This window comes from Myotis lucifugus, unplaced genomic scaffold (genome assembly GCF_000147115.1).
Source record: "Myotis lucifugus unplaced genomic scaffold, Myoluc2.0 scaffold_129, whole genome shotgun sequence".
In the NCBI taxonomy this organism is placed as follows: Eukaryota; Metazoa; Chordata; class Mammalia; order Chiroptera; family Vespertilionidae; genus Myotis; species Myotis lucifugus.
In genome coordinates, this window is record NW_005871177.1 from 882,911 (window position 1) to 909,760 (window position 26,850).

General features: G+C 37.9%; 1 protein-coding gene across 5 annotated transcripts in view; it reads right to left on the reverse strand.

Annotated features, from left to right (window-relative positions):
* The window catches only part of PPP3CA (protein phosphatase 3 catalytic subunit alpha), a 309,183-nt gene that overhangs the window by 72,534 nt on the left and 209,799 nt on the right, over nt 1-26,850 (reverse strand). For 4 of the 5 annotated variants that reach the window (XR_002830568.1, XM_006094090.2, XM_006094089.1 and 1 more), the window contains exon 3: nt 8,992-9,116. Coding sequence is in view for 4 of the 5 variants with exons in the window: in XM_006094090.2 (XP_006094152.1) it covers nt 8,992-9,116 (125 nt within the window). In the remaining variant the exon portion in view is untranslated. Of the gene's footprint in view, nt 1-8,991; nt 9,117-26,497; nt 26,638-26,850 lie in introns of those variants that run through there. The other variant, XM_023758396.1, reaches the window with a different exon arrangement.

The window sequence follows — 26,850 nt, forward strand, 5'->3', positions numbered from 1 at the left end:
CCTAAAGTTCATGTAAAAAATGATAATTACTATTTCGAAGAAGTTGACAAAGTGGCCTTTCCAGGTGAATCTTTAAAAGCATCATGATCTGCTGACATGTGTAAAAGTTCCCTGTTATCTCAGTGGGTAGTACTGTGGTTCAGTGCATCTCAGATTACTGTGTGTCAGGTTTTATAGGTGCACTTACATCTATATATATAAAAATCCAGCAACCAGAATGCCTTAACGACCAGAAAGATCGGTCGCTATGACGCCCACTGCAGCCAGTGAACTGACCCAATTGGGGGGGGTGGGCCAGCCGGCCAACCTCCTGCTGTCTCCTCCTCCCGACAGGCCCAGCCACGATCCACCCCGGTCCGGCCGGCCTGACCCCACCCATGCATGAATTCGTGCACTGGGTCTCTAGTGTTTTCATAAAAAGAGTTTGTCTTACTCAAGCTCATCTCACATTTCAGAGAAGATATTTATAAACCATTATCAGTGTCAATAAGAGAACTATTTCCAATTTAAAATTTATAAGGTGTTCTCTCTCTCTCTCTCTCTCTATATATATATATATACTAGAGGCCCGGTGCACAAAAATTTGTGCACTCGGGGGGGGGGGGGGTCCCACAGCCCGGCCTGTGCCCTCTCGCAGTCTGGGACCCCTCAGGAGATAACAACATGCTGGCTTAGGCCTGCTCCTGGGTGGCAGAGGGCAAGCCCAATCCCTAGGTGCAGCCCCTGGTCAGGCTCAGAGCAGGGCCGATTGGGGAGTTGGGGTGCCGCCCCGTCATGCACAAAGCAGGGCGATCAGGGGGTTGGGGAGCTCCCCCCTATCACACACAGAGCCGCAGGGCAATCAGGGGATTGGGGAGCTCCCCCCTATCAGGCACAGAGCAGGGCTGATCAGGGGGTTGGGGCGCCTTCCCGTCACGAACAGAGCAGGGCGGATAGAGAGGTTGTGGCCCCGCCCCCTGTCACACACAGAGCCGCAGGGCGATCAGGGGATTGGGGAGCTCCCCCCTATCAGGCCAGAGCAGGGCTGATCAGGGGGTTTGGGCGCTGCCCCCTGTCACGCTTATCCCGGTGCTGGGAGCCTCGCTGCTCTGCTGATCCCGGTGCCGGGAGGCATATTACCCTTTTACTATATAGGATAGAGGCCTGGTGCATGGGTAGGGGCCGGCTGGTTTGCCCTGAAGGGTGTCCTGGATCAGGGTTGGGGTCCCCACTGGGGTGCCTGGCCAGTCTGGGTGAGGGGCTGAGGGCCGTTTTCACGTTGGCGGGTGACTAAAGCTCCCAACCGCTCCTTTTTTTCTTTTTTTTTTTTTTTATTCTGGGCCAGCTTTAGCTCTTAGGCCTCACTGCTGAAAACATCGATACAATGTTGCGGTCCGGCTGGCTGAAGCCCGGCTGAATGAAAGCCGGTTTCTGGGGTTTTGTTTAGCTTCTTATTTGCAACATAGTACATAGTTGTTTAGAGTTGCAGCTGAGAGGCCGGCAGCGGCAGGCGGGGAACGTTGGAGTTCGCCGTCACTGGAGCAAGCAAGCCTCCCTGCTCGCTTCAGTGCATGGCTGCCAGCCGCCATCTTGGCTGACAGTTAATTTGCATAAGGATATGCTGATTAGCCAATGGGAAGGGTAGCGGTAGTACGCTAATTACCATGTTTCTCTTTTATTAGTGTAGATACTCTCCCAAATTGGTTTTAACTTTTGATATCTAATTTTTTAATAGAAATGGTCATGTAAAGTCTTTAAAAATTATATTTACTTGTTGAAATTGCTACATTTAATGTATGCTATTTCTATATTGAGGGAAAGAATATATGTGTTGGCTATACTGTCCCTACTTTTTAGAAAGGTTTTCTTTATCTTTAACTAGAGGCCCGGTGCATGAATTCGGGCACATATGCGGTCCCTCTGGGTGGCCTGCAGGGATCGGGCCGAAACCCTCAGCCCAATGCCGTCTGCAGCTCCTACCTGTTGCTCCCGCTCATCCCGGCCCCACTGTGCCTGCCATGGGCTCGTGCCCAATTAGTCCTGATTGGGAGAGGCTCATGCTGCCACAGCGGCGCTCACCAGCCATGATTCCTGCATCTGGAGCCCTCCCAAGGGGAGTGGCCTGTGGGATCGGGCTGAAACCAGCTCTCCGACATCCCCTGAGGGGTCTCGAATTGTGAGAGGGCGCAGGCCCCCAGAGAAAGCACAGGCCAGGCTGAGGGACCCCACCGGTGCACAATCGGGCCAGGGAGGGACCACGGGGGGCTCCAGGGCGTGTCTGGCCCATCTTGCTTAGTCTCGATCAGCCGGACCCCAGCAGCAAGCAAACCTACCGGTCAGAGTATCTGCCCCTTGGTGGTCAGTGCACATCATAGCAAGCAGTTGAGCAGCCTTAGCATATCATTAGCTTATTATGCTTTGATTGGTTGTTCTGCCATTCGGTCTATTTGCATATTACCCTTTTTTTATATAGGATTTTTACTAAGTAGAACATACACAATGAAGTGCACATATTTTTTATGTAGAATATGTATACTCCCGTTAAACTACTACCCAAGTTCAGTTACATTTCAGCATACAGAAGGCTCCCTTGTGCTCTCCCCACCCCCATCAAAACTCTTTTGGAAATGTAACCACAATACTGAAATATTTAGATTAGTTTTTGCCAGTAATCACTTATTTTACAGCAAAGCTATTATCTCTCGAACTAAAATCTAAAATGAAACTTTTAACCCCACTCAAATATTACTAGAGGAATCAATCACCTTCCAGGTCCTATATTTTCTTTTTTGCCATCTGGGACAGATCCTATTTTGACATTAGCAAGAGGCTTTATAACCTCTATTCTTAATTACTGTACCTCTTCTATAACTGAAACCTCAAAGAGTAACACAGAAATAGTCTATGATATTCTATCATACTTATTTACTTTGAAAATGATTCAATACACAGTGACTGTCCCTTATTATTTCATGGATGTGAAGCACCTAGTATATAATAGGAGTTTAGGAAATATTGGCTCCTTTTTCTGTAACTGTGTGAATGAGAAGAAAGATAGGAACACAGAGAGCAGGGAGGTGAGAGGGAGGAAAGGAAGAGAAAATAGGAAGTAAAAAGGAGGGAAGTAAATAGGGAAGTAAAAAGGAAGGAGGAAGGGAGGGAGGGAGGGAGGGAGGGAGATGGAAGGAAGGAGAAAGAAAGAAAGAGAGAGAGAGAGAGAGAGAGAGAGAGAGAGAGAGAGAGAGAGAAAGAAAGAGAGAAAGAAAGAGAGAAAGAAAGAGAGAAAGAGAGAAAGAAAGAGAGAAAGAAAGAAAGAAAGAAAGAAAGAAAGAAAGAAAGAAAGAAAGAAAGAAAGAAAGAAAGAAAGAAAGGAAGGCAATTTCCAAATTCTTGGCTCAAAATACCCTAAAAATAAGAATCCTGTTTTCACATTTTATTTCCTTCTCCCCTGTGGCAAGAATAAAATATCTTCCCAAACACTGAATAAAACCACAAATGCAGCCAACATGGAAGAAGTGGCATGGCAAATGAAAGGGCAGGGTGGATTGGAGAGTGGAGCCCTGCCAGCCTTCACCCTCAACATCTGGTGGGAGAGGGCTGCCAAGCACAACACTGTCTTGCTGGCAACTATTTTGCCTTCTAAAGTTCTAACATTCTGGAGAGCCAAAGCTCTTAAACAAAATCATAACCTGATATTATTTTTAAAAAGGAAGGTCTCTTATAAAAAATTATCACAATCAATAAGCAATGAAATACAAATCAGCTAAATAATTGGGTATATTCATCTATGTGGTATCAGATGGCTAATGAGTAAAATTGTCACTGAATTAAATGGTGAAGGTGAAGATAGGCAAGTTACTTAGGCCCTTTTGCAAGGTGAGATGTAAATTAGCTGCACTAATCACTTTCAACTGGACCCTGACTGTCTTTCCAGTCTTACTCTACACAATTAAACAAATATTTACAACTTCAAATTAGCTTGGGTTACTCAACAGAGAGACTGAGCATTCTCTACCTTTTTATCAATTTTCATCATAAAGACAGCCTTCTTCTATTTATCTGTCTTCCTCTATGAAGCAACACTCAGGATATCATTTTCTTTATTAGTTTAATTGGTTCTTTGATAATAGCAGTGCCGTAATTTACTTTGTAATCCATGCCTCTTAATGATATGTATTCTTGAAAACTCACCCAGGGGAGTAAAGAAGAATGTAAAAGAGGAAGCAAGCAAGTAAAAAATATGTATACAGCTCCAAATATATATCAATCAGCTCTCTAAAATACCTACTGTGCAGTGACACACTACAATAAAAAAGGCCATCTCTCACTCATAAGACAGCCAAGTGAAGGATGTGCACTGGTTGGGAAAAGATCTAAATTCCTGCAATGTCAAATGCAGCCCCTCCAACACATCATTCACTGGGTCTGACGAGCACTCAGAGGAGCAGCCCTGTGCTATACAGACAGTCTGCTGCAAGGACACAGCCAGACACTTTCTTCCTTGTGTCTGTGGCATCCCTCTACCACCTAACACTGCTTGCTGTATCGCTTGCTTGTTACTCTCGGCAGAAGCATGGAACATTGCTGGGGTTCTTTCTAGTCTATGGATTCACAGCGAATAAACACAACTCTTTGTGTTTAAATGTGTTTGAGGCCTGGGCTGAGATCTGGATGTAAGTACAGCAGGGGCGGGGGTGAGGGGGGGGGGTGGAGGTGGCTTGCTGCTAAGCTCACGGCAGTGCCAGGCACAATGGCTGGAAAAGAAGCCTGGGGAAGTGAATAGAAGGAAACAGCTGTGCTTGCCTCTGTTTGAAATTCTGTCTTTCTCTGCCTTCCCAGAGAAACACACTCAGATGTGGACCTATATATATACATACACATATGCTTGATCAAAGACGTTAGGTAGCATAATGCAATCATCAGAAAGAGGATGGTATTTGGCGTGAGACAAATTATTACCCTAAACAAAATGACCTCTTTCATCACTACTCAAAAGCTTGCTTGTTGTACTTGGGCTAACTTTGTGGGGAATGGTTTCTGATCTTGGCAAGAAGAGAAGATGGGGGGAGAGGCAGGGAGTGAGTACATAAAATGAGCTCTATGTACTGCCCAGAGCACATTACCTGGTGCCTGTAAAACCACCCGGCAGAGACTGTATGAAATCCGAACCCACTCTTCAAAGCCGATTTGGTAAAAATTAAACTTAAGTGCTCTTCTTTGCCCAGAGGAGAGCCAAAGGAGGATACCTGCAGCGGTGCCCTGAATTATTCAGATGAATGAAGAACCTTTTGAAGCCTGTTAGGGTAGTGCAGGCTGAAAAACTGAGCTCTTATTTTAGGATTTTTCTTAAACCAACAGCATTGTACTCAAAGAGAATATTTTATAGTGCATGCTGTAACCTTCAGAATACATCAGTGGGGAGAGGCTGTGTGAGTGTATTTGTACATGCGTAAGTGAATGTGAGAGTGTACATCCGTTTCTGCATTCCTGAGGTATCCATTTTTTTCCTGTGGTTCTTTTAGTGAAGACATGGCCAAGGTATGGGGTGCAGCGGCAAGAGCACAGACTTTGAATCCCAGCACTGCCATTTACTATGTGCGTGACTCTCCCTGCGCCTAGGTTTCTGCACGCATGAAAGGAAGACATTTACGCATTCCGTGCAAAGCTGTACGGGAAAAATGAAATCATTTATACCTCCCAAACAATAGCATTTATCGCATGCAAACAATGTCGGTTTCCTTAATCCACAATAAAAAGCCCCGAAGTATTCTCTGTAAGTATATTTTATATAAATGTCTGTTCTATTTTAAACATGACAATATCACTGAGAAATCCCAAAGTCCCTCAAAGGTCAGAGTTTAATCACAAAATGGATCATTTTTACATGTAAGACTATATCACATTTTTGTCACTTCTGTATGCATGTGGCAAGTCCCGAGGGCTGTACTCTCAGATTCTGGGAATTTAATTAAAGAGCTCTTTTTGATGATGGGGACTCTGATATATGCATCTCAGAACTTTTAAATGTCCTGTGATGCCTACATTTGATGTCACCAACATTTGGTTTCATTCTTTGATCCTCTGCTTGAATTTAAAAGGTGCATATTACACAAAATATCTCAACTTCCATAGTTCAAATATATAGATTAATTTACACTAAAAAAAATCTGCGGAGAAACACATTAGTGATTACTGCTTCTAAACATCTGTCCTTTAAAAAAACAGAGTTTTAAAAAGCTCTAATTAGGGCAAGTTTAGAAAATTTCAAATGGTTTGAGGCTAGAGATTCAGAAACTCAAACTCTTCAAGTAAAATAATAAAAGGTAAATAAAAACCCGTAGGTTAAGAAATGTAATTCAAACCTGGAATAGGTGAGACATAAAGTCCATCTGTGCCATTTGATTTAGTACTTTATCTTATTAGCAAATTAATAAGAAAAGGTGCTATTGTCTTTTATTAGGTAAAAAAAAGATGAATTAAATTGTTAAAAATAATAAATATAATTTAAAAATGTCCACTATCACACTCCATCATTTGGCTAATAAAAAGAATAACTCCCAATGGGATAGTCTTGGTCATCCCTTGCTTAAAAGGTGAGCTTCCAGGAAATGAGAATACCTATTTTATTCATCCTCAGAACTGTTCATAGGAGCATATAAATATTAGATAAATATTAGATGAATTTTAGAGTTACCAAAATAAGTTTTAAAAATATCCACCCAACCCTAATTTAAGGAAAGTAGCAGAAACTCTACCTCCCATTGCTGTTTTCTGTCTCTATAGTCTTTCTCAAATCTGGCTACACAGTGAAATCACCTTTGGCATATCAACAAACGTGACCCAAATTGAAGTAATTGTGTCACTTCTGGGAAACAAACCTCTTTAAATGAGAGGACATACCCTTCTCTTTCCTCTGTTCCTTCTAGCTGAAGGTAACATGGGGACATGATGGCTTAAGGTGGGGTAGCAGCAGTCTTGGGCCATGAATTTGACTTTGGAGTGAGACCATGCACATCAGAGCAACAAGGCAGAAAGAGTCTGGGCCCTGGCACTATGCATGTCACACCAGCCCACCTGTGAACTTTTACTGGAGAGAGAAATAAAGTTCTATCCTGTTCAGACTACCATTATGCAGGTCGTCTTACTCTTGGCACATACTAGTCCTAGACAGAAAGGTCTTGAAATGTACTCAATCACTCTTTCCTACTAAGTGGGTCAAGTGAACACGTGAATGAAGTCTATGAGGTTTAATAATTTCTTCTTCTATCCTTTTCTCGCTTTGATTTCCCTCCTAGGCAACTCGTACTTGTTCTTTGACTCAGTCTTCTCCAGCCATGTGTGCCCTCTCAATAGTCTCCCACTTTTCTATATTCCAATGGCAATTATTTTCTGTACCTCCTTTATCACAAGATTTTAATAATCAGTTCAAATAATAATTGAATCCTAGATGACCACTAGTTCTGGCTTTTGATTCTATAGAGCTTTTTTTAAAAAAAGTTATATTTTACAATATAAATTTAGTTTTCTAGGGAGCAAGGATATATATGTCTTCATATTCCCTACAGTCCAGATCATACATTTTATGTACTTGATAATACATATTTTCCAAAAGGAAGAAATTCTAAAAATGTACTTTCTCCATTTGGACTTATGTACCAACACCACCTCTCCTTTCCTCATTATTATTAATAAATATGTGATCCTTAAAGAAAGAAATGATTAATATAGTGGTGGAAATATGTATATGTATATTTAGTCAATGAGTTGAGGTGAATTGAATAACCAAAAAATAGAGTATGGTGGTTTTAAAAACAAAATCTGTTTAAGAGGACATGTTTTTAAATATTAAATATTCCTATAGTAAATAAATTATTATGAAAATTTAAAAACCTAGAGTTTTTTTTATATGACTATTATAAATACCTGATGTTGGTGTGAGACTTAAGGAAATTTTAACTGGGTCTTTAATTAAGAAAAATAGTTTTTCTTTTTAATGCTTTTTTCCTAGAACACTTATAATGTCAGCTACTACATCATAAACTGTTTCTTTCAAATGTATTCCTATTAAACTATTTCTTTCAATAAATTTTAATGAGCCCTTTCTATGTATGACACCATGTTAAGCACCAGGAAAAACAAATATGTGAATAAAACAAGATGCTTGCCTTTATTTTGAACATAATTTCTACTAGAAGCAGATGGGAGGCTGAGCAAGAACCTCTATTCAAAGGTTATCTGTTGTGTTTTAATTAATGAGTTTAACAAATTACCTGGTCAGATGGCAGGTGTCAAAAGACAAAGCCCAGCACCTATAAGCGTACTCACACATATTCACACACACAAATGCAAACACAGAGACACACTTGACTACTGATTTACAAAAATAGCTTGTTGTTTCATAATTATAAAGCATCCATGCAAGCACATTCCTGGATATTTAATCAACATTGATTAGTTCTCTAACAGAAAACAGAATTATGTAATGTAAATCTGATGTAACTTTTGAAAAGTTGCAAATATATAAAAGATACAAAAGGCAAAATCTTACTTTTAGCCATTTCCTTGGCATCTCTATACATTAAAAAACATATGGGATATAATGATCAACATAATTTGATGAACAAGAATAGATCCAGAGACAAATGGTGGGGTGGGGGGTGGTTAGACAGCAACTAAAGGACTTGTATGCATGCATATTAGCATAACCAATGGACACAGACACTGGGCTGGTGGGGTCTTGCCCAGGGTGGGAATGGCTTCGGGGGGGACGGGGGGAGTCAAGTGGGGAAAAAGGAGACATATGTAAAACTTTAGACAATAAATAAATTTAAAAAAACATATGGGAATCAATTGAAAACAGGAGATGTAATATCCCAAGAATTAAGTATATTAGAATTCATTGTTATAGACTAGGGATTTCCTTAAGGCAATGGTATTTACCACTTTTACTTTACTAAGATACTGTTGATCCATTACTGACTGAGCAGCTAAAAAGAAATGATGTAGACTTACTTCAATGCTGAAGTACCCTCTGTCAACATAGTCCCCTAAGAAGAGGTAGCGAGTGTTGGCAGGAGATCCCCCCACTTCAAAGAGCTTCATCAAGTCGAAGAATTGTCCATGGATGTCCCCACAAACTGAAATAAATAAATAAATAAATAAATAAATAAATAAATAAATAAATTCATTTTATGGCCACATTATGTTAAGACTCTGAATTAGATAATAAAATTATAAAATTTTAAAGCCAGAAGGAATTCAGAGATCATCTTAGACAAAAGATTATTTTGTAAAACAGGAAAATGAGAGAGAGATTCCAAAGTTAATTTGTGGCAGAATTGACTCTAGCATCCAGGTCTATGAATTCACAGATTTGCTGGAAAAATAAGGATAAAAATAACAATAATGGCTATTATTCTGCATTTAATAATTCTACAGAAGACACTGTGCTAAAAAATTTATACACATTTTCTAATGTAATACTAACAATGTTGTAGAATATACATTTCCTTTTGCAGGTAAGGGATGAGGCAAAGGTTCAGGAATTTGACATAATCTATACACAACTGCACTCTGAATGTATAACTACTACATGTTACTATCTCCTGAAGAAAAAGAAATGTTGATATGTATCATAAAATCTGTAGTTCATAAAATCTAAAATGCCATTAATTATAGAACACTCTAGAGGCCTGATGCATGAAATTCGTGCACTCAGAGGGGTCCCTCAGCCCAGCCTACACCCTCTTGCAGTCTTGGAGCTGAGAGGGAGCAGGCCTAAGCCATCAGTCGGACATCCTTAGCGCTGCGGTGGAGGTGGGAGAGGCTCCTGCCACCGCCGCTTTGCTCACCAACCATGAGCCCGGCTTCTGGCTAAGTGGTGCTCTCCCTGTGGGAGCGCACTGACCACCAGGGGACAGCTCCTGCGTTGAGCGTCTGCCTCCTGGTAGTCAGTGCACATCACAGTGACCAGTCGTTATGCACTTCGGTTGATTTGCATGTTAGCCTTTTATTATAAAGGAGATCATTATACAGGGGTGGGCAAAAGTAGGTTTACAGTTGTGAGTACATAGAACAAGATTTTATTCTTTTATTCATTACTTATTGTATGTATTATTTTCTGTATGAACAACTATAAACCTACTTTTGCCCATCCTGTACGATGTATCACTGAGACAGAAAAAGATTCAATTAAATGTAAATTCTAAAGAAACATTTTTATAAGATGAACTTCAATATTAGATATTAAAAATGAAAAAAGTAAATTGTGAAATGAAAAAAAAATCCTGTAAACATAGTACACAAAAATCACTAGGAATTATTATTCCTTAACTTTCTCACCTTCTCTTTTTAACCAAAATTCTTGAAAGAGCTATGTGGTCTTTTTTCAAAACCCACTTATTTTATCCTTATTTTAAGATTCATGACTTTGAAAGTCCTTAAAAAAAGTATTATCTCCATTATACAGATAAGAAAACAGTGTGGCTAACCGAGGCTAGTCATTGTCACTGTTAAATATGGATGACCCCGGGTTTAATTTCAGATTTGCCTAATTCAAAGCTTTTGCTGTTAACCACCATATTATAACATGTTTGACATTTTGTATGTTTTATATATGTATACATATTTAATATTTTAAAATAATTTTGTGGTTAAATGATGAACATGATGTGGCTGTTTCCTGAACGCTAAGAGATTCACAGAATGAATGTATCAGTGATTACAGTACTTTACCTGCCTGGGCTTCTGTAAGCAGTACATGTGTTAATGTAGCAAAGGGCTTGAAGAGTTCCTGGAACCTAATGTGAACTTCATAAATGGCTACCTGTATGCGATGCCATGCCCCTCCCCCCTCCATTCTCTGGTGTCCAAAGATAAGTACAGTACAAGCGCCACCTAATGAGGCAAGCCATCTGCTGGGTTGTTACAGTCTCAAATTCCCCATGAGACTAGGGTCTTTCATCTTCAATGTCACTTAGTTTTAACAGCACTTCCTGAACATCCAGACTTTGACAAGTTATTTTATATCTTCAAGTTCATTCTGCACCAACATATACCCCTACTTCCCATCTTCCCAGAGCTTCTAATTATTTGCTTTTCAGTTCCAATGGAATATTGCTGGTGGGCAGGGTACCCAACTAGGTGCCAGCACTAATAGAAATATGGTGTCCAAAAGCATAAAAAACAGAACCACATACAGGGAATAAAAGCGTTCCTTGTTGCTCCATGATGCTGAGTGGCCTTATGAATGAGTGACGTCCACAGTGTCCTGTCCCCAACAGCCTGGTCAGCTCCTGGAGACTCATGCCTATGGCTTCTTTTATGGAGTTAATCCATCTCATATTAGGTTCTCCTTTTCCTGCTGCCTTCTATTTTTCCCAACAATATTATATTTTCCAAAGGACCCTCCCTTCTCATGTTCCAAAGTAGGACAGCTTCAGTTTTGCCATTTTTGCCTCCAGCAATGCTTTAGGTGTAATTTTCTCTAGGACTGATTTGTTTATTTTTCTGGTAGTCCAGATTAACCATAGAGGTCTTCTCCAACATCATATTTTAAATGAACCCATTTTTTTCCCTATCAGCCTTCTTCACTGTCCAGCTCTCATATTCTTACATAGTAATTGGGAATATGAGGGTGTGGATGATCTTAACCTTGGTCTCTAATGACACATCTTTGCTCTTAGTGATCTGTCCTAATTCTTCCACTATTGTGCTTCCAAGTCACAGCCTTCTCTTGATTTCTGGGCTACAGTCTTTATTTGAATTAACGACTAAACCAAGTTAAGCACAATCTTTAACAATTTCAATGTCTTCACTGTCTATGTTAAAGTTATGTATTTCTTCTGCAGTCATGATTTTTTTATCTTCTTGATGTTCAAATACAGTTCTGCTTTGGCACTTTCTTCTTTTACTGTCATCAGAAGTTGTTTCAAATCAGTGCTACTTCCTGCCGGTAAGTTGGTGCCATCTGCATATATTAAGTTATTGCTATTTCTTCCACCAATTTTCACTCCTACATCCCCTGAGTCTAGCCTAGTTTTTCATATAATATGTTCTGCACATGAATTAAACAAATAGAGAGACAAAAATGCATCCTTGTCTGATATCTTTACCTATAGGAAACCAGTCTGTCTCTCCATATTTTGTCCTGACTGTGGCAAGTCTCACAGTACTCCTATTTTCTATGAAAAGAACCCTCCATTTATCTGAAGATTCTAAAAAATACTCTATCTTTATTAACAGAGCTGTGCATATTTCCATTAGAAATGTACAAAGTTATGGCCTTCAATGAAATTGGCACATCAAAGATAATGAAATAAAATGTAGCTCCCCCCCCCCCGCCCGCCCAGACCATTGTTACCCTTATTTATCAGCCACCTAATGTGTCACAAGATGAAGGCTTTTTCCCCATGAGAAGCGGTCCTCCATTTGTTTTTATACTGGAGAAGTGAGAACAACTAGGTACACTGAGCAGTTGAAACCACTTGGTGAGAAGGTGGCAATGTGGTCATTATCTCCTTCTTGATTTTTTCCCTAAATGGGGCAATCAGGTTGGTTTTGAATGAGGTTACTCTAACATCCTTAGGACAACCAAAAGGTGCAAGTGTGACCAACATCCAGCAATGCTTACACATTTATACCTGTCTCTATTTTACTACCAGGATATACACAAATTATGCTTAAATAATCCACTAGTACCTAGTAAGAAATACCTAAGCAATTACTTTTGAGTAACTGCCTTTCAATTTTGCTTCCCTCCCTTGAAGACTGCAGCCCACATTAAATAAAACTTTACTGGAAATGATTCTCACACACAATGTGCCAACAACTTTTGATCTATGTCTTCTGAAGGAGAATACAGAATTCTGAAGTAGGAAACTGAAAATAACATACAAAAAGGATGTGTCTATTTCTTAGGAAGGGAATAGTCTTTATTTCTTTTTTTTTTAAATATATTTTATTGATTTTTTTTTTTTTTACAGAGAGGAAGGGAGAAGGATAGAGAGTTAGAAACATCGATGAGAGAGAAACATCGATCAGCTGCCTCCTGCACAACCCCCACTGGGGATATGCCCGCAACCAAGGTACATGCCCTTGACCGGAATCGAACCTGGGACCCTTCAGTCCGCAGGCTGACGCTCTATCCACTGAGCCAAACCGGTTAGGGCAAGTCTTTATTTCTAATACCATTGCTGGAGAACTAGTGATTGAGCTTTTAAATCATTAAGGGTGTTCAAGTATATATGAATATAAGTGCATGTGCACGTGTGTGTGTGTGTGTGTGTATGTGTGTAAAGCCACCCACCACAAAGGAGGAATTATTTGGAGATTAGTGGTCAGTATAGCAATTAGGGAGTCATTAAACAAGTTTAAGACTTTACTCACTGTAGATTACAGCAAAGTAGTGCTAAAGAGAAACAGAAATAAACAGTCGGGCCAGTACAAGGAGCTCTTTGTAGTGAGCTGAGTAAGGCCTTGTGATTGTCAAGCTGGATAATGAATCAGTCACAGAGTAAGTCTATGAGTCCCTGAAACCAGCACACTGCTAAGTAGACAAGATACTGGCCAGCATACTGAGGACAAACAGGCCCTTCAGAAAATAATCTCAGTCAGAAGGAGGAGGAAGTAGGAAAGATAACCAACTAGGACCAAGCCTTTGCCTTCTACCTCCTGACCAGAGAAATGCTGGTAACTCTCCACTGAGAAGGGTCAGGTGTTCCAAACAACAACCATGCATACAGTGTGTGTGCAATTAGGTACGTATGTCTAAATCAGTGATGGCGAACCTTTTGATCTCAGCGTGTCAGCATTTTGAAAAACCCTAACTTAACTCTGGTGCCGTGTCACATATAGAAATTTTTTGATATTTGCAACCATAGTAAAACAAAGATTTATATTTTTGATATTTATTTTATATATTTAAATTCCATTTAACAAAAAAAAATCAACCAAAAAAAGTGAGTTCGCGTGTCACCTCTGACACTCGTGTCATAGGTTTGCCATCACTGGTCTAAATTAATTCAGTGAATCTGCAAAAAAGTATATCCATATTATTACTGAAATATTTTTTCAAAAAATTCCATTGTTTCTAAATTCACATGGACAATTAAATTACATTGGAAAATATAAACACTAGACAGTATTGCACATACTAAGATAAGGCCCCAATATAATTGCTATACAATTTATAGCTTTTAAAGCACTCTGATAAAGCTGTCATCCTGTGTAGAAGACTTATTTTTAAAAGGTAATATTAAATATACACTTTCATATAAAACTATTTAAAACAGCTTTGCATTGATGCTCAGACTTACACATTGGTCCTGTTTACTTGCCTATAAAAAAAGGAAATTCATCAAAAAACATCATTGAGTCCATTTATTATTGACACTAACAAAAACGTTATGTCACAGAATTCCAGGTTAAAGAAAGCTTATGCAAATTAGGATGCCTGGAGACAGGAGTAGTTGTTAAAAACAAACAAACAAAAAACTGTCAAACAATAAATAGATTTTTTATGTACCAGCATTTCAAAATTGCATCAATATTATGATTTAGAAGTCAAGTTCTTTTAATTCCTGACTCACTTATTTTTCTATAAAGAACTTTCAGTTCCTCCAAAATACTGGCTTTTATCATCTGGGAAGGCTTGCATGAAACAGAATAACTTCTTCTACAAGTTTTCCCAGTTTCTACTCAACTAACATATTGTAATTTTTCCTTTAGAAAAGATGTTACTGAATTGCCAAGCAATTTGCAGCATTAGAGTTCCACTCTACTTTCAGCTTCATTCACTTCAACCCAACATTTTTCCATATTTCCCCAAGACAATAAAATTTCTAATGTTAAGGGACTGTCAGTATGTCTAATTCTCAGCATGAAGGGGTCAACCTGTTCAATTTATATGTTGGGTCTTTGAATCTTCTATCTGCTACATTTTTTTTTTCAATTTCACAGAGAAAGATCTTGCTTTAGACTAGAGGTTTTGTTAGAAGTTAAACACAGTGGGTATCACAAGAACATAGTATCTGTTTCCCACTGTTGGTAATCCAGGATTATGTAACCTTCAGTGGATGATAAATTCAAGTACAAACCAGCCAGAACAAATATGTGTACTTTAATAGCAGAATGTGTAAACTTTTTAAATCAGGCAATTCCTGAGATAAAAGTGAGTTTATTTCAGCATTCATTTATCTCTAGAAATCTTCATCAACTATAAAACAAACTAACCAAGAAAAAAATAACAGTGGTATAATTCACTAAAGAGGTACACTTCAAAATAATTAAATTTCCCCCATAGTGAATGTTATTTTTCAAATGTTAAACAGATGTTAGGTACTTTGTAAAACACAAAACATAAATTATCATCCAGGGAACTATAGTTTGATAGTATCAAACAATAACAAAAAGTCTCTAAATCAAATAAAAATTTGCTAAACACAAATTTCAAGGTTTTTATTAAAAAGCTATGAAATTAAGTACATAACAATAATAGCATCAGTGTAGATTAATAGCAATAATTTCAAACACTTATTTATATTTATAATGCTAATTAACAAAGACAAATAAACTGTCTGTTAGCCAGTATTGATGAAAAATGTAACAGGATAATTGCAAAAAAAAAAAGAGTGCACTATATTGTAGATTATAATAATCACAACAATCCAGTACTAGATGCTTCATAAATCCCTTAAATCTCAGTTATAATTATAATTAGATGTGGAAAGAAACTAAAATAGTCTGTGTTTCTAAACTACTTTGTAGGACCAAGCATATACAACACCATGGTATGTCCACAGTGCTTATTCCAATCAGTAGAAAAATAAATTGAAACTTTTATTTTTTTTATCCTAAAGATGAATGTTCCTGTCACTGAAATTATTTTTTGAAGTTTTTTCTTTTCTTCATGGGTTGAATGCTTTACAAGATTATGTTTACTGGGAGAACTTAATTATTGAATTAGAATGCTCTTTTTTTTTTCATCTGTTATTACTATTTTTCATTTCAGCAACAATCCAGATTTTAAGTAAGAGCCTAACTATTAAGGACTCATAATAATATTATGGAATTAAGTCACGATTTTGGCTGTGATATTAATAAATAATAACTATGTATAATACTTAAGTGGTATTTAATAAAATTTGGTCATCACTCTGTTCATGTATCCAAGTTTGGTCAGTAGTGGAAACTATTGGTTATTTGATGTGTGGATATATTTACATTATGTAGTTCACTAAACACTTAATTTTCATCACAGTCAATCAAGAATATTGAATGAACACTATGAGTTGATTTAATTTCAGCCAAATGTAAATAAATTTGAAAACTTATGTACTTATATATATTTATTTACAAATGAATGCTTATTTTTTCACTTTTTATAAAATTAATTTCAAAGAGGAAGGGAGAGGGAAAGATAGAAACATCAATGATGAGAGGGAATCATACATCAGCTGCCTCCTGCACACCCGCTACTAAGGATGGAGCCAGAAACGGGGCATGTGACCTGACCAGGAATCAAACCGTGACCTCCTGGTTTATGGGTTGACACTTAACCACTGAGCCACACTGTCAGGGCTGTTCTCTTCCTTTTTTGAAATACTGATCCAGGTTTCAAATCCCCATGAACTCCCTCCAGGACCCTGAATGTTAAGGCATACAGATCTTAACATTCCTATCTTGGGTCTCCTAAACCTATCCTAGATAATAAAACCTAATATACTAAGTGTCCAGTAGGCCGTTCAACCAAACTGTAATATGCTAATGATATGCTAAGGCTGCTCAACAGCTCGCTATGACGTGCACTGATCACCAGATGGCAGTCGACTGGTCGACCAGTCGCTATGACATGCACTGACCACCAGGGGGCAGACACTCTGACCGGTAGGTTAGCTTGCTGCTGGGGTCTGGCCAATTGGGACTGGGCAAGACGGGCCAGACATGCCCTGAAGCTCTCCTGCAGTCCCTCCCCGGCTGGCCAACCTCCTGTGTCTCTCCCCGGCCCTTATCGTGCACCAGTGGGGTCCCTTTGCCTGGCCTGCACCCTCTAGCAATCTGGGATACCTCGGGGGATGTCAGAGAGCTGGTTTTGGCCCAACGGTGGAATGACCGGTCACTGTGACGCGCACTGACCACCAGGTAACAGACACTCAATGCAGGGACTGCCCCTTGGTGGTCAGTGTGCTCCTACAGGGGGAGCACCACTCAGCCAGAAGCTGGGCTCATGGCTGGTGAGTGCAGCAGTGGTGGTGGGAGCCTCTCCCACCTCTGTGGCAACACTAAGGATGTTGGACTGCCGGCTTAGGCCCACTCCCCGCTCCCTGCAGGGAGCAGGCCTAAGCTGTCAGCCGGACATCCCCCAAGGGCTCCTGGACTGTGAGAGGGCACAGACTGGGCTGAGGGAGCCCCCGCCTTGAGTGCACAAATTTTGTGCACCGGGCCTCTAGTATTTTGATATTTTTAAAAACTGTTTGGTATCTGTGGCCACAGTATTCTTTCAATTTAGCTTTTTGCTTTTACCTAGGTGTGTTATTTCTTCCATGAGGAGAGACAGCCTAGTGTAATGGTGCAGATATGAACCTAGACCTCTTGTTTTCATAATTGCTGTTTGTTAGTTTTTTGGTTTGTATGTGTATTCCTGCTGATTGACCTTAATCAATTAGCTGTGGCCTCTTAATCATTTTCTTCTTCATGCTCCCTGAATCAGCTGTATTATCTATAGAATCCAAGGACTCTTCCAATTTGCTTTTCCCAATTGCCTCCTTTATATAGACATATTCTACTCTGTTTTTACATTTCTTTAGACTTTGACTATCTTGCCACTTGTGTAACTAGGACAAGATACTTAATCTTTGCAGGAGACATCAGATGCCTCATCTATAAGGGGCTTCATAATAAACCTTTTTGTAAGTAAGTTTTTTTTAACTAAATGAAAATATATAAGGGAGGAAAAAAAGCTTAACATGCTGTGGCGCAGGAATATCCAGACATACAATGTGAAATAGTGGACCTGGCAGAGGTTGTCTACCTAAGAAACATCAAGGATGATTTGCAATCTTTAGCTAGATGATCTAAGTGCCTGTAATCAATGTAGCCACAAATAAAACATACAAAAAGTTACTCTATTATTTTCTACTTTTTATCCAAATGCATATTATGGATTATATGTTGAAAGATGTTAAGGCTAAAATCAAATAGACTAGGTCTCATGCTCCACAAGTTCCATTTTCTAAGAGTGGACATATTTCCAAATGGCTTTAGTAATATTACCAGTCTTGCAGTGGGTAACAACACCATGACGAATTTCCAGGTAGTCTTGTTTTCTATTGTGGCAAAGCTCATTTATAAGACTGCTCTGTTCCATGGCTGTGTAATGGTAGTGATGTTTTAAAAGCTGAAAGTAACATAGTAATAGAAGAAACACAAGGTATTTCACCAAAAGGATGTTTTACAAGGCTGACTCTTACTAGATTTTTGGAAAACTCATTTGAGTAGGCAAAAAGTGAGTCATCTTCTATTCTTATCATAACACTACTCAAATTTTAACAATTGAAAAGATGTTGTTTTTAATATTTTTTAAACTCAAGGAAAGCAAGTTAATGATATGGAATTCTAGAGTCCACATATCCATCATTAATTTGGCAATTATAGGCAGTGGGGATATTAGAAATGGGCTTTACCTATTACTGACTTTCAAGTAATTAGCTATATTTATGTCTCCTGGTAAGTGAACAAAGCTAAAAGTACTATTCTTGAAAAAAAAATACTTAAATGACTTCATAAAAAGAAGGCGTGGATTAAATGCTATCACTTGCTCAATAAAAAATATACAAGCTTATTTGTTATATGAGGCATATATAAAAATTGAAGTTTTAATTCTTAAGTGAGCAATTTTTAAAACTATGTGAATAACTTAGACATCTTAGAACACATTCATTTAAAATTTAGTTAAGAAAAAGTACTTTCTGGAATATAATTTTAATAATGACAATAAGCTTATTTATTAATTCTGTCTAATTTTCCTTAATCTATTATTTTCTTATCATCCTTCATTAAGCAGATATTTCAGAATTAATTATTCAATTATATACCTGAAAAAATAGAAGATATTTATTAAATGTGCTGTATTAAAACGATGAATAAATAACATCAAAGACTGAATAACTTTTTACTTATGTCAATTATATTGGGACAATAAAGACATAAAGGGCATGAAACTTGGTCTCAAGAACTTAACAGAATACTTGAGAAGACATACACACACCAAATAGTATTAAAAATTATTGGCCTTCTGACATTAGAGTATTTCCCTTTCCATCCTAAAACTTCTGCATACTAGTCAAGAAATATGGGTTTAAGACTTACATCTCCTTTAAATATTTTCAATGAGCAAATGATTTCATTGCTTGTTTAACATCTCCCAAATATCTTAACAGAAGCAGAAGGATATAATTTTTTTCTAAAAACATACATAAAATTATAAATACTTTACATTTATTTTTAGTAATGTTGCTTTTATTTTGAAATTTCAAATTTTATTAACAAAAGGTATGAGATTGTTTTGTTTATTCAAAGTGGGTATCAATTTAAAACTTTTTAAAACTTGTAATGGGTTATCTCAAATTTCCATTTCATAGCTAATATTCATTCAATTGAAGACTTCTCTTATGGAGATGATTGTATTTCATAGTGATATACACCATTAATATTATTTATCTCTATGAATGCAACTAGGGACACCGTTACCTAAACTTAAATCATAGCATTCATAAAATCTTTGTATACTTTGTACAATTACATAGGTTCTTGCTTCCAATTTGAGCATGAACCTGTCTTCTATTTTTGTTTCTTCAGCATTTGACAAATATCTAATTAAATTATGCAAAAATCATGTTTGCCTAACATGTTGCAAATAACATACAAACTAAGTGATCATGGAAAATTAATGCAGGTGTTTGGAAAACAAAATAGCTGCTAACTCATTACAACTTGTGACTCATTAGTAATCATAATTTCAAATTTAGTTTAATTTTCATCAATTAAAAATGACGAATGATATATATTTGAATTGCTAAAAAAGCCCAATCAGGATTGTCAATCAACTCTTTTCTTTCCCCTTGACAAAATAAAAAATTGAAAAGCATGTTCACAGACTGTCAAACTACAGCGGGAAGGCTGGGGAGGGTTGGGGGGTGGGGTAAGAGATCAACCGAAGGACTTGTGTGCATGCATATAAGCATAACCAATGGACACAGACACTGGGGGGGGACGGACGGGGTAGGGGAGGCTGGGGGAAGGTCAAGGGGAAAAAGAAAAGGAGACATACGTAATACTCTTTGTAATACTTTAAGCAACAAAACAAAATTTTAAAAAAGAAAAGAAAAGCATGTTCATAATATGTTTGGTGAGTTATTAAACTGATTTTTACTAGCGGATCATTTGTTTTATAAAATCAAAAAATTTCAAGTTGCATGTCCTTAGATATCCACTTCATTAAATTTCCAGAACACTTTCCATCTTCTATATTTCTTATTTAATGTATTTGAAACAAATTTTTTAATGTTCTAAATACATAGAAGGCTATCTTTTAAAATAAAAAATCTCTGTTATTAGTCACATCACAAACTGAATGACATTTTACAAAAGAACACTTGATTTTTCCTACAATGATTTGATACTTTATATGGAGAGTTCATGTTAGAGAGGACAAATTGTGAATAATCCTATAAAATAGACAACTTCTTAAACTAGGATATTTTATTCAGTCTTAATTGTAGTAGTTCTTAAGCTCCTCTATGTGAAAAGTGTTACAGAGAATTTAAAAATGGTCATTCTTTAAAACTGGTGGAAAGACAAGCTTATATCATTATGAAATGATTAAAGAATAATATATAATTTTATAGTAAAGGAATAGAAAAACAATTAATTCATTTAGGAATCATCAGATATACTTGGGATATAAGATTTACACATATGAATACGGACTAGATGGGGCTTCCAAATGCTTAATTTCTACTTATTTGACCTTTCATCAATAAGAAGATGGACCTTTGACCAAGGGCTTCACTCTGGTCTCTGGACTTGTGCAACATGGATGACTAAAAAAGTTTCAGAAGGGTCTAGCCTATAGGCTCTCTAACATTTAAAATGCCTCCGAACTAGAGAAAAGAATAAAGTCAGACTCTATTCTCTATTTCCTAGAGATGTTTCCTAGGAAGTGGTAAGAGGCCAAAAACATGGGCCTTAAAATGTTTGCTGTGGCAGGCATGGAAGTATGGCCCTTTCCTTCTGTGTCATGAACAAGTAATTTTCCTCTCAGCAGCGTGCAGTCACCCTGACCGCTTCTGAGCTGCCCCTGCTAACAGAAGACCAAGCAAAGACCAGTGTGGCTGAGGCCACACGTTAGTTTCAAGTGTGTTCTGTAGAGCTAAAGGATACATGAGAAGGGGTAGGGCCATATTACAATAAGCTCTATTTTTATTATTGTTTCTTTTTGGTTTGTTTAGTTTTTACCTTGGAGGCTTCTTTTTGTTTTTTATTTTACCCATGTGAGGGTTCTTTCTTTCTAGGTGTAGTGTGTGTGTGTGTGTGTGTGTGTGTGTGTGTGTGTGTGTGTGTGTTGCGGGGGGGAGGTAGAGGTGGATGGTAGATATATTTCACTGCTTAAAACTTCTTTAGGAATATTACTGATATAGCCAGAGTCTTACAGGAAATTAGAAATTGTGAAAATAAAGGCTGGCTGACTAAAAAAGAAGACTAAAGGGAAGTGACTAGCAGTGTTGATAAAATTTCTAGTAAAGTGAGAAAAGAAAAAGGGATCTTTAGGTAGGCAGGTATAAATGAACCAGCATAAGTGGACTACAAAATAATTGGATTGATTAAAAGGTATATGGGAAAGAGCAAGGGATAAATTAGAGTAGAAAGGCAACACTAGATTATGAAAGGACTTGAATTTCAGTATGAGATGTTTTAAGAAGGAGATCAATCCCAATACTGAAAGGAGATAAATATGTCAGCTCTATGGAGAATCCAATGCTGTGGAAAAATGGAAAGCTAAGTTGCTTTTAATTAGAGATTCACTGCAATAACACAGTCATAAGACAAGGAGGGCTGGTATTACGATGATGGCAGTGGGAAAAGATAAAAGGGGCCAGTTAGAACATTTTTATACATCCATACAACCACTATAAATTAATATGTAAATGAAGTCCTTCATTTGTGCCCCAATTCAATAAATATTAAATGCCTGCAACATTCCTACAATATCCTGTTGTGTTAGACCCTAAAAATGTAACAGAACAACTTAGACATAATCAATCCTCCATTGAAGCAAGTGTTTAATGAGGGACACTGGACTAAATAATAATATTAGAGTACCAGCTAGAAAGAGTTTTGTTTTTTCTCTTCTTTGCTTACTGTTATATTCCCAACACCTAGGATAGTACCTGGGACAAAGAAAATCCTCAATATATATTTCCCATATGAATGAGTGAACAAGGCAGTGAGTGTGGTGGACTTGGTGAACTTACCGGGAGGATGTGGTATTTAAGATGAAACCTGAAGACTGAAAAGGAGCTATTCACTGCGTGGTGGGGACAGCAACAGGGCCTATTGCTCACAGCAGAAGAAACAACTTGGGACAAATTTAGAAAGTGAAAGAAGATCTGTAAACTTGGAGATTAGGTAAGAAGTGAAAAGTAATGAAACTGTAAAGATTAACAAAAGCCAGAGAATGAGGGTTTTGTCATCCAAGTTAGGAAGTTAGAGAACTTCATCCAAAGAGGAGCCAAGGAAGGGATTTGGGCAAGAGGAAATATTCTTCCTCACCTCTAGTAAGTCACTATCTATCTTAGCCTAAAGCTCCTAATGTGTAGAATAAGGCAGTAGCAGTGACCATGTACGGTGACTGTGAAGATTACATCTGATAATGTGGTAGTAACTGGCCCAGGTTAGTCATTCAAGATGAGGTAAGTTCCCTATCTCTATGATACCACAGCTCCCTTCAGCTCCTCTTGATTGGATCCATATATATATATATATATATATATATATATATATAGTCACAATAACATTCCAAATTTAAAATATCAGTCTGGATAAAGAGTTTATATGTTAATATTTTATATTAATATATACCTTACATTAATATATTGCCTTCTTTTTTTAATGCTAGGTAATGGGTACCTGATGGCCACAATTACAAAGTGCAAGCAGGTGACATTACTTTCTTATTTATCTCTTTTCACACAACATGATTGAATCAGAAAAACATGCAGTGATATTTAAAATAGAAGTTACATATGAATAAATTTATATAGAAATTGCTATTTTGGTGTTGAGTAGCATATTTTTATTGCCACCGTTTTAAATTTCCATCATTTATAAAGTCCCTTAATTGAAATTCATTATTAAAGCACTTATATATTCACTGGTATCTAAATTATTAATTTATGTACACAATGTTTTCCACTGTTTGTAAATATAATGTATTTAACATAAAGCATGAGTTTCAAGGTTTATCTTAAAACACAGAGAATCAGAATTCAAAATAGCCTCAAAGATAGCAATGACGTTTAAATGCTTATTAGCATAGAGGTGGGAGGGTATAAGACAGTGATGGCGAACCTGTCAAAGGTGACACGCAAACTCATTTTTTTGGTTGATTTTTTCTTTGTTAAATGGCATTTAAATATATATAATAAATATCAAAAATATAAGTCTTTGTTTTACTATGGTTGCAAATATCAAAAAATTTCTATATGTGACACGGCACCAGAGTTAAGTTAGGCTTTTTCAAAATGCTGACACGCCGAGCTCAAAAGGTTCACCATCACTGGTATAAGATATCGTAGACCTTAAGATACATGAAGGATCTGCTCCCTAAATCTTTGAAAATCCTATAATTCACAAAGATTACTAAGTATAGTATTCCCCCCATAAAATGCAGTCAAATATAAGACCTGGCTTCAGACATAAATGAATCTGGGCTTAAATGAAGCCTCCCTAATTTTCACTCTCCTATCAGCTTCTCTCTGCACATTGGCCTTATTTTCTTCTACTGCACTGGACTTACTCTATTCTCCAAGTCACATCCTGCCGGCACAATGAAGTATAAAGCAGATCCACCAATTCCAGCAAATCTGCACCATGGAACAAGTGTGGTCCCCTGCTCACTCCTGAATCAATCAGTGTCCACAGAATGGAGTGTACGCCATGTGCCCACTCCCAGTTGTTAGTAGGAGGGGGCCAAAGTCAAGTATCAAAGGGAGTATTTCAGGCAATCACAAACAACATTGTGCTTAAAAAAAAAATAGGCTGAAATTCTTGTACTTCTGTTTACCTTAAAGATAATTCCAGGAGCCATTCTAGTGCCTTTGCTAAAATTTTAAAAGTTCTTATTTGAGCAATGTTGGCAGGACCTGGAAAACTCATCGAAACAGTTTAATATTCACTTTGTCTAATATCTGCACAGAACTTATGATGGATTCATTAACATGCCACTCCTGTTTATCTAAAGCCTTCTGGCTAAGTCATCACCTCATCATTCCTCATTTCCAATGGAATTGGCTATCTTTGCATGGACATTTTTTTTTCACAAAAAATACACACACAGAGATATATACAGATAAACATACATACAATACTTAAAAAAAGAAAAAAGCCAAAAATGAAATTCAGACAGTAAGAGGTCTGCTAGCCTCATGCATGAGCTAAACTAATACATGTGTAATGACCCACTCTGAAAGGTCAAGTCTTTGAATGTAAAAATTGTGAATGCCAAGACCCTACTCTCCTACTGCATCCTATGATGTCTAAAGTATGGTGAAAACATTTTAAGTACCATGACTCATGTCTCTGAAGATGGCAGCAGTTTTTGTACAAAGATCAAGTGTTAGAAAGGCATGGAAAACTGGAAACGAAATAACTATATAAAAACCCACTTAGGGAATGATCTAATCTTAAATTGATTCAAATCCCTGTAAGGATTAGAAATTTCTACGTTAAGCACACTTTCCATATTTCTCTTTCCACAGCTGTCATTAACATGGTATTTACAAAAGACTTTCTGATTGAGATACAAAAGAGATGGGTTTCTTAATACAGTATTTAAGTCATATTGCTTCTAACTCGCACTCTATTTGGGAAATACAGAGTGGTTACTCTGGAAATATTGATGGTACAAACACACAGATGATCATCTGTGTGTTTGTACCATCAATATTTCCAGAGTAACCACTCTGTATTTCCTCTATATCGGACAAACCTTTTATTCACAGTATCTTCAAACACTTTACAAATCTAACAAACTCATGCTCATTCTGTAGTAAAGCTCTCAAGAGCAGATAATGCCCAATGGTTGTACAGAATGCAAATTCTTAGGTGTTTCAGTTTTATTTCAGAAAACAAATACATCTTCATCCTGGGATAATTCAAATGCATCCTATGTATGCGAAATCTAACTATGTGTGCTGAAAAGCGACCAGGCAGTTAAAATATATAATGCTGCACTTACGAATGCTGCTGAAACAATATTAACATCTCAAAGTTGCCGAGATGTTGTTTATTCCATGTCTGAGGAAAGGCACTGCTAAGAGTGAACAGGATCCACAGGGTCAACTTTAGATTTACAGCTTATATTGATACCTGGTCAGTATTGCAGGACATTTAAATGTGGGTCCAAATTTCCCCCCACAGATTATTGAAATCTTGTTTTTCCTTATCTCAGCCCAAAGATTTTATTTGGGCTATATGACTTCTTCACAAAAAACATTAGTGCCTAGTTACTGGCTAATTTTCAAAAATTCACCTGTTCTTAGATCTCTCACTTTCCCGCTTGCTGTTCTCTGCTTGTTTCTGGGACACCCAGTTCCTCCATTTTGAACTTGTCTGATACTAGACATTGAGTTGAATTGTGTCCCCCCAAAGGTATGTTCAAGTCCTAAGCACTGGTACCTATGAATGTAACTTTATTTGGAAATCGAGTTTTTGCAGATAGAATCAGGTTAACATGAAGTCAGACTCCATTAGGGTGGGCCCTAATGCAATAGGACTGGTGTCCTTATAAGCAGTGGAAAACATGGGCACAGAGACACAGAGGCCAGGTAAAGGCAGAGGCAGAAAGGGGAGTCATGCTGTCACAAGCCAATAAAGTCCTGGGGCCTCCAGAAGCAGGAACAGGCAGGGAAGGTTCCTCCCTAGAGGGGAATGTGGCCCTGCCAACACCCCATGTCACACTTCTCGCCTCCAGAACTGTGAGACAATACATTTCTGTGGTGTGAAGCAACTCAGTTAGTGGAATTTGGTTATGGCAGCCCTAGGAAATGAACACACTAGGTTGATTATTCAATTATTTGAGTTCTACTCACACATAAGAAAACATTTTGAGTTCTTAGGTCAAATAGTGTTTCTAAGCATTTTAAATGCTTAAGTTCAATTAATCCTCAAATAACATAAGAGGAACAACTATTATTCATCAACATTTTCCAGACATGGAACTGAGAAAGGTTAAGTAACTTGCCCACGTTGAAAACTGGCAGCGGTACATTCACACCCAGGCTCTCTCCTCCCTGGGCCTCTGCTTCCCAGGTCGCTCTTCACGTGAGCCACCACAGCTCTGCCAGGGAGACAGGACTTCCCACAACCGCAGCATCCGCATCCTCTGTCGAACTATGCTTCACGGGCAGATGTGTAGGCCACAGCCTTTTCCAGTCTGCCCTATCCCAGGAAGAGTTAGGCTATGTGCCTGAGAGATGCCATAAAAACCCTTCTGAGAAAAATCCGGATGGGAGGAGCCTGGGTTCATCAGCATTACCTTGAAAAGGTCCTGTAAGCTTTAGATGACTGCGGACTGAATGTGTGGCATGTCTGTCC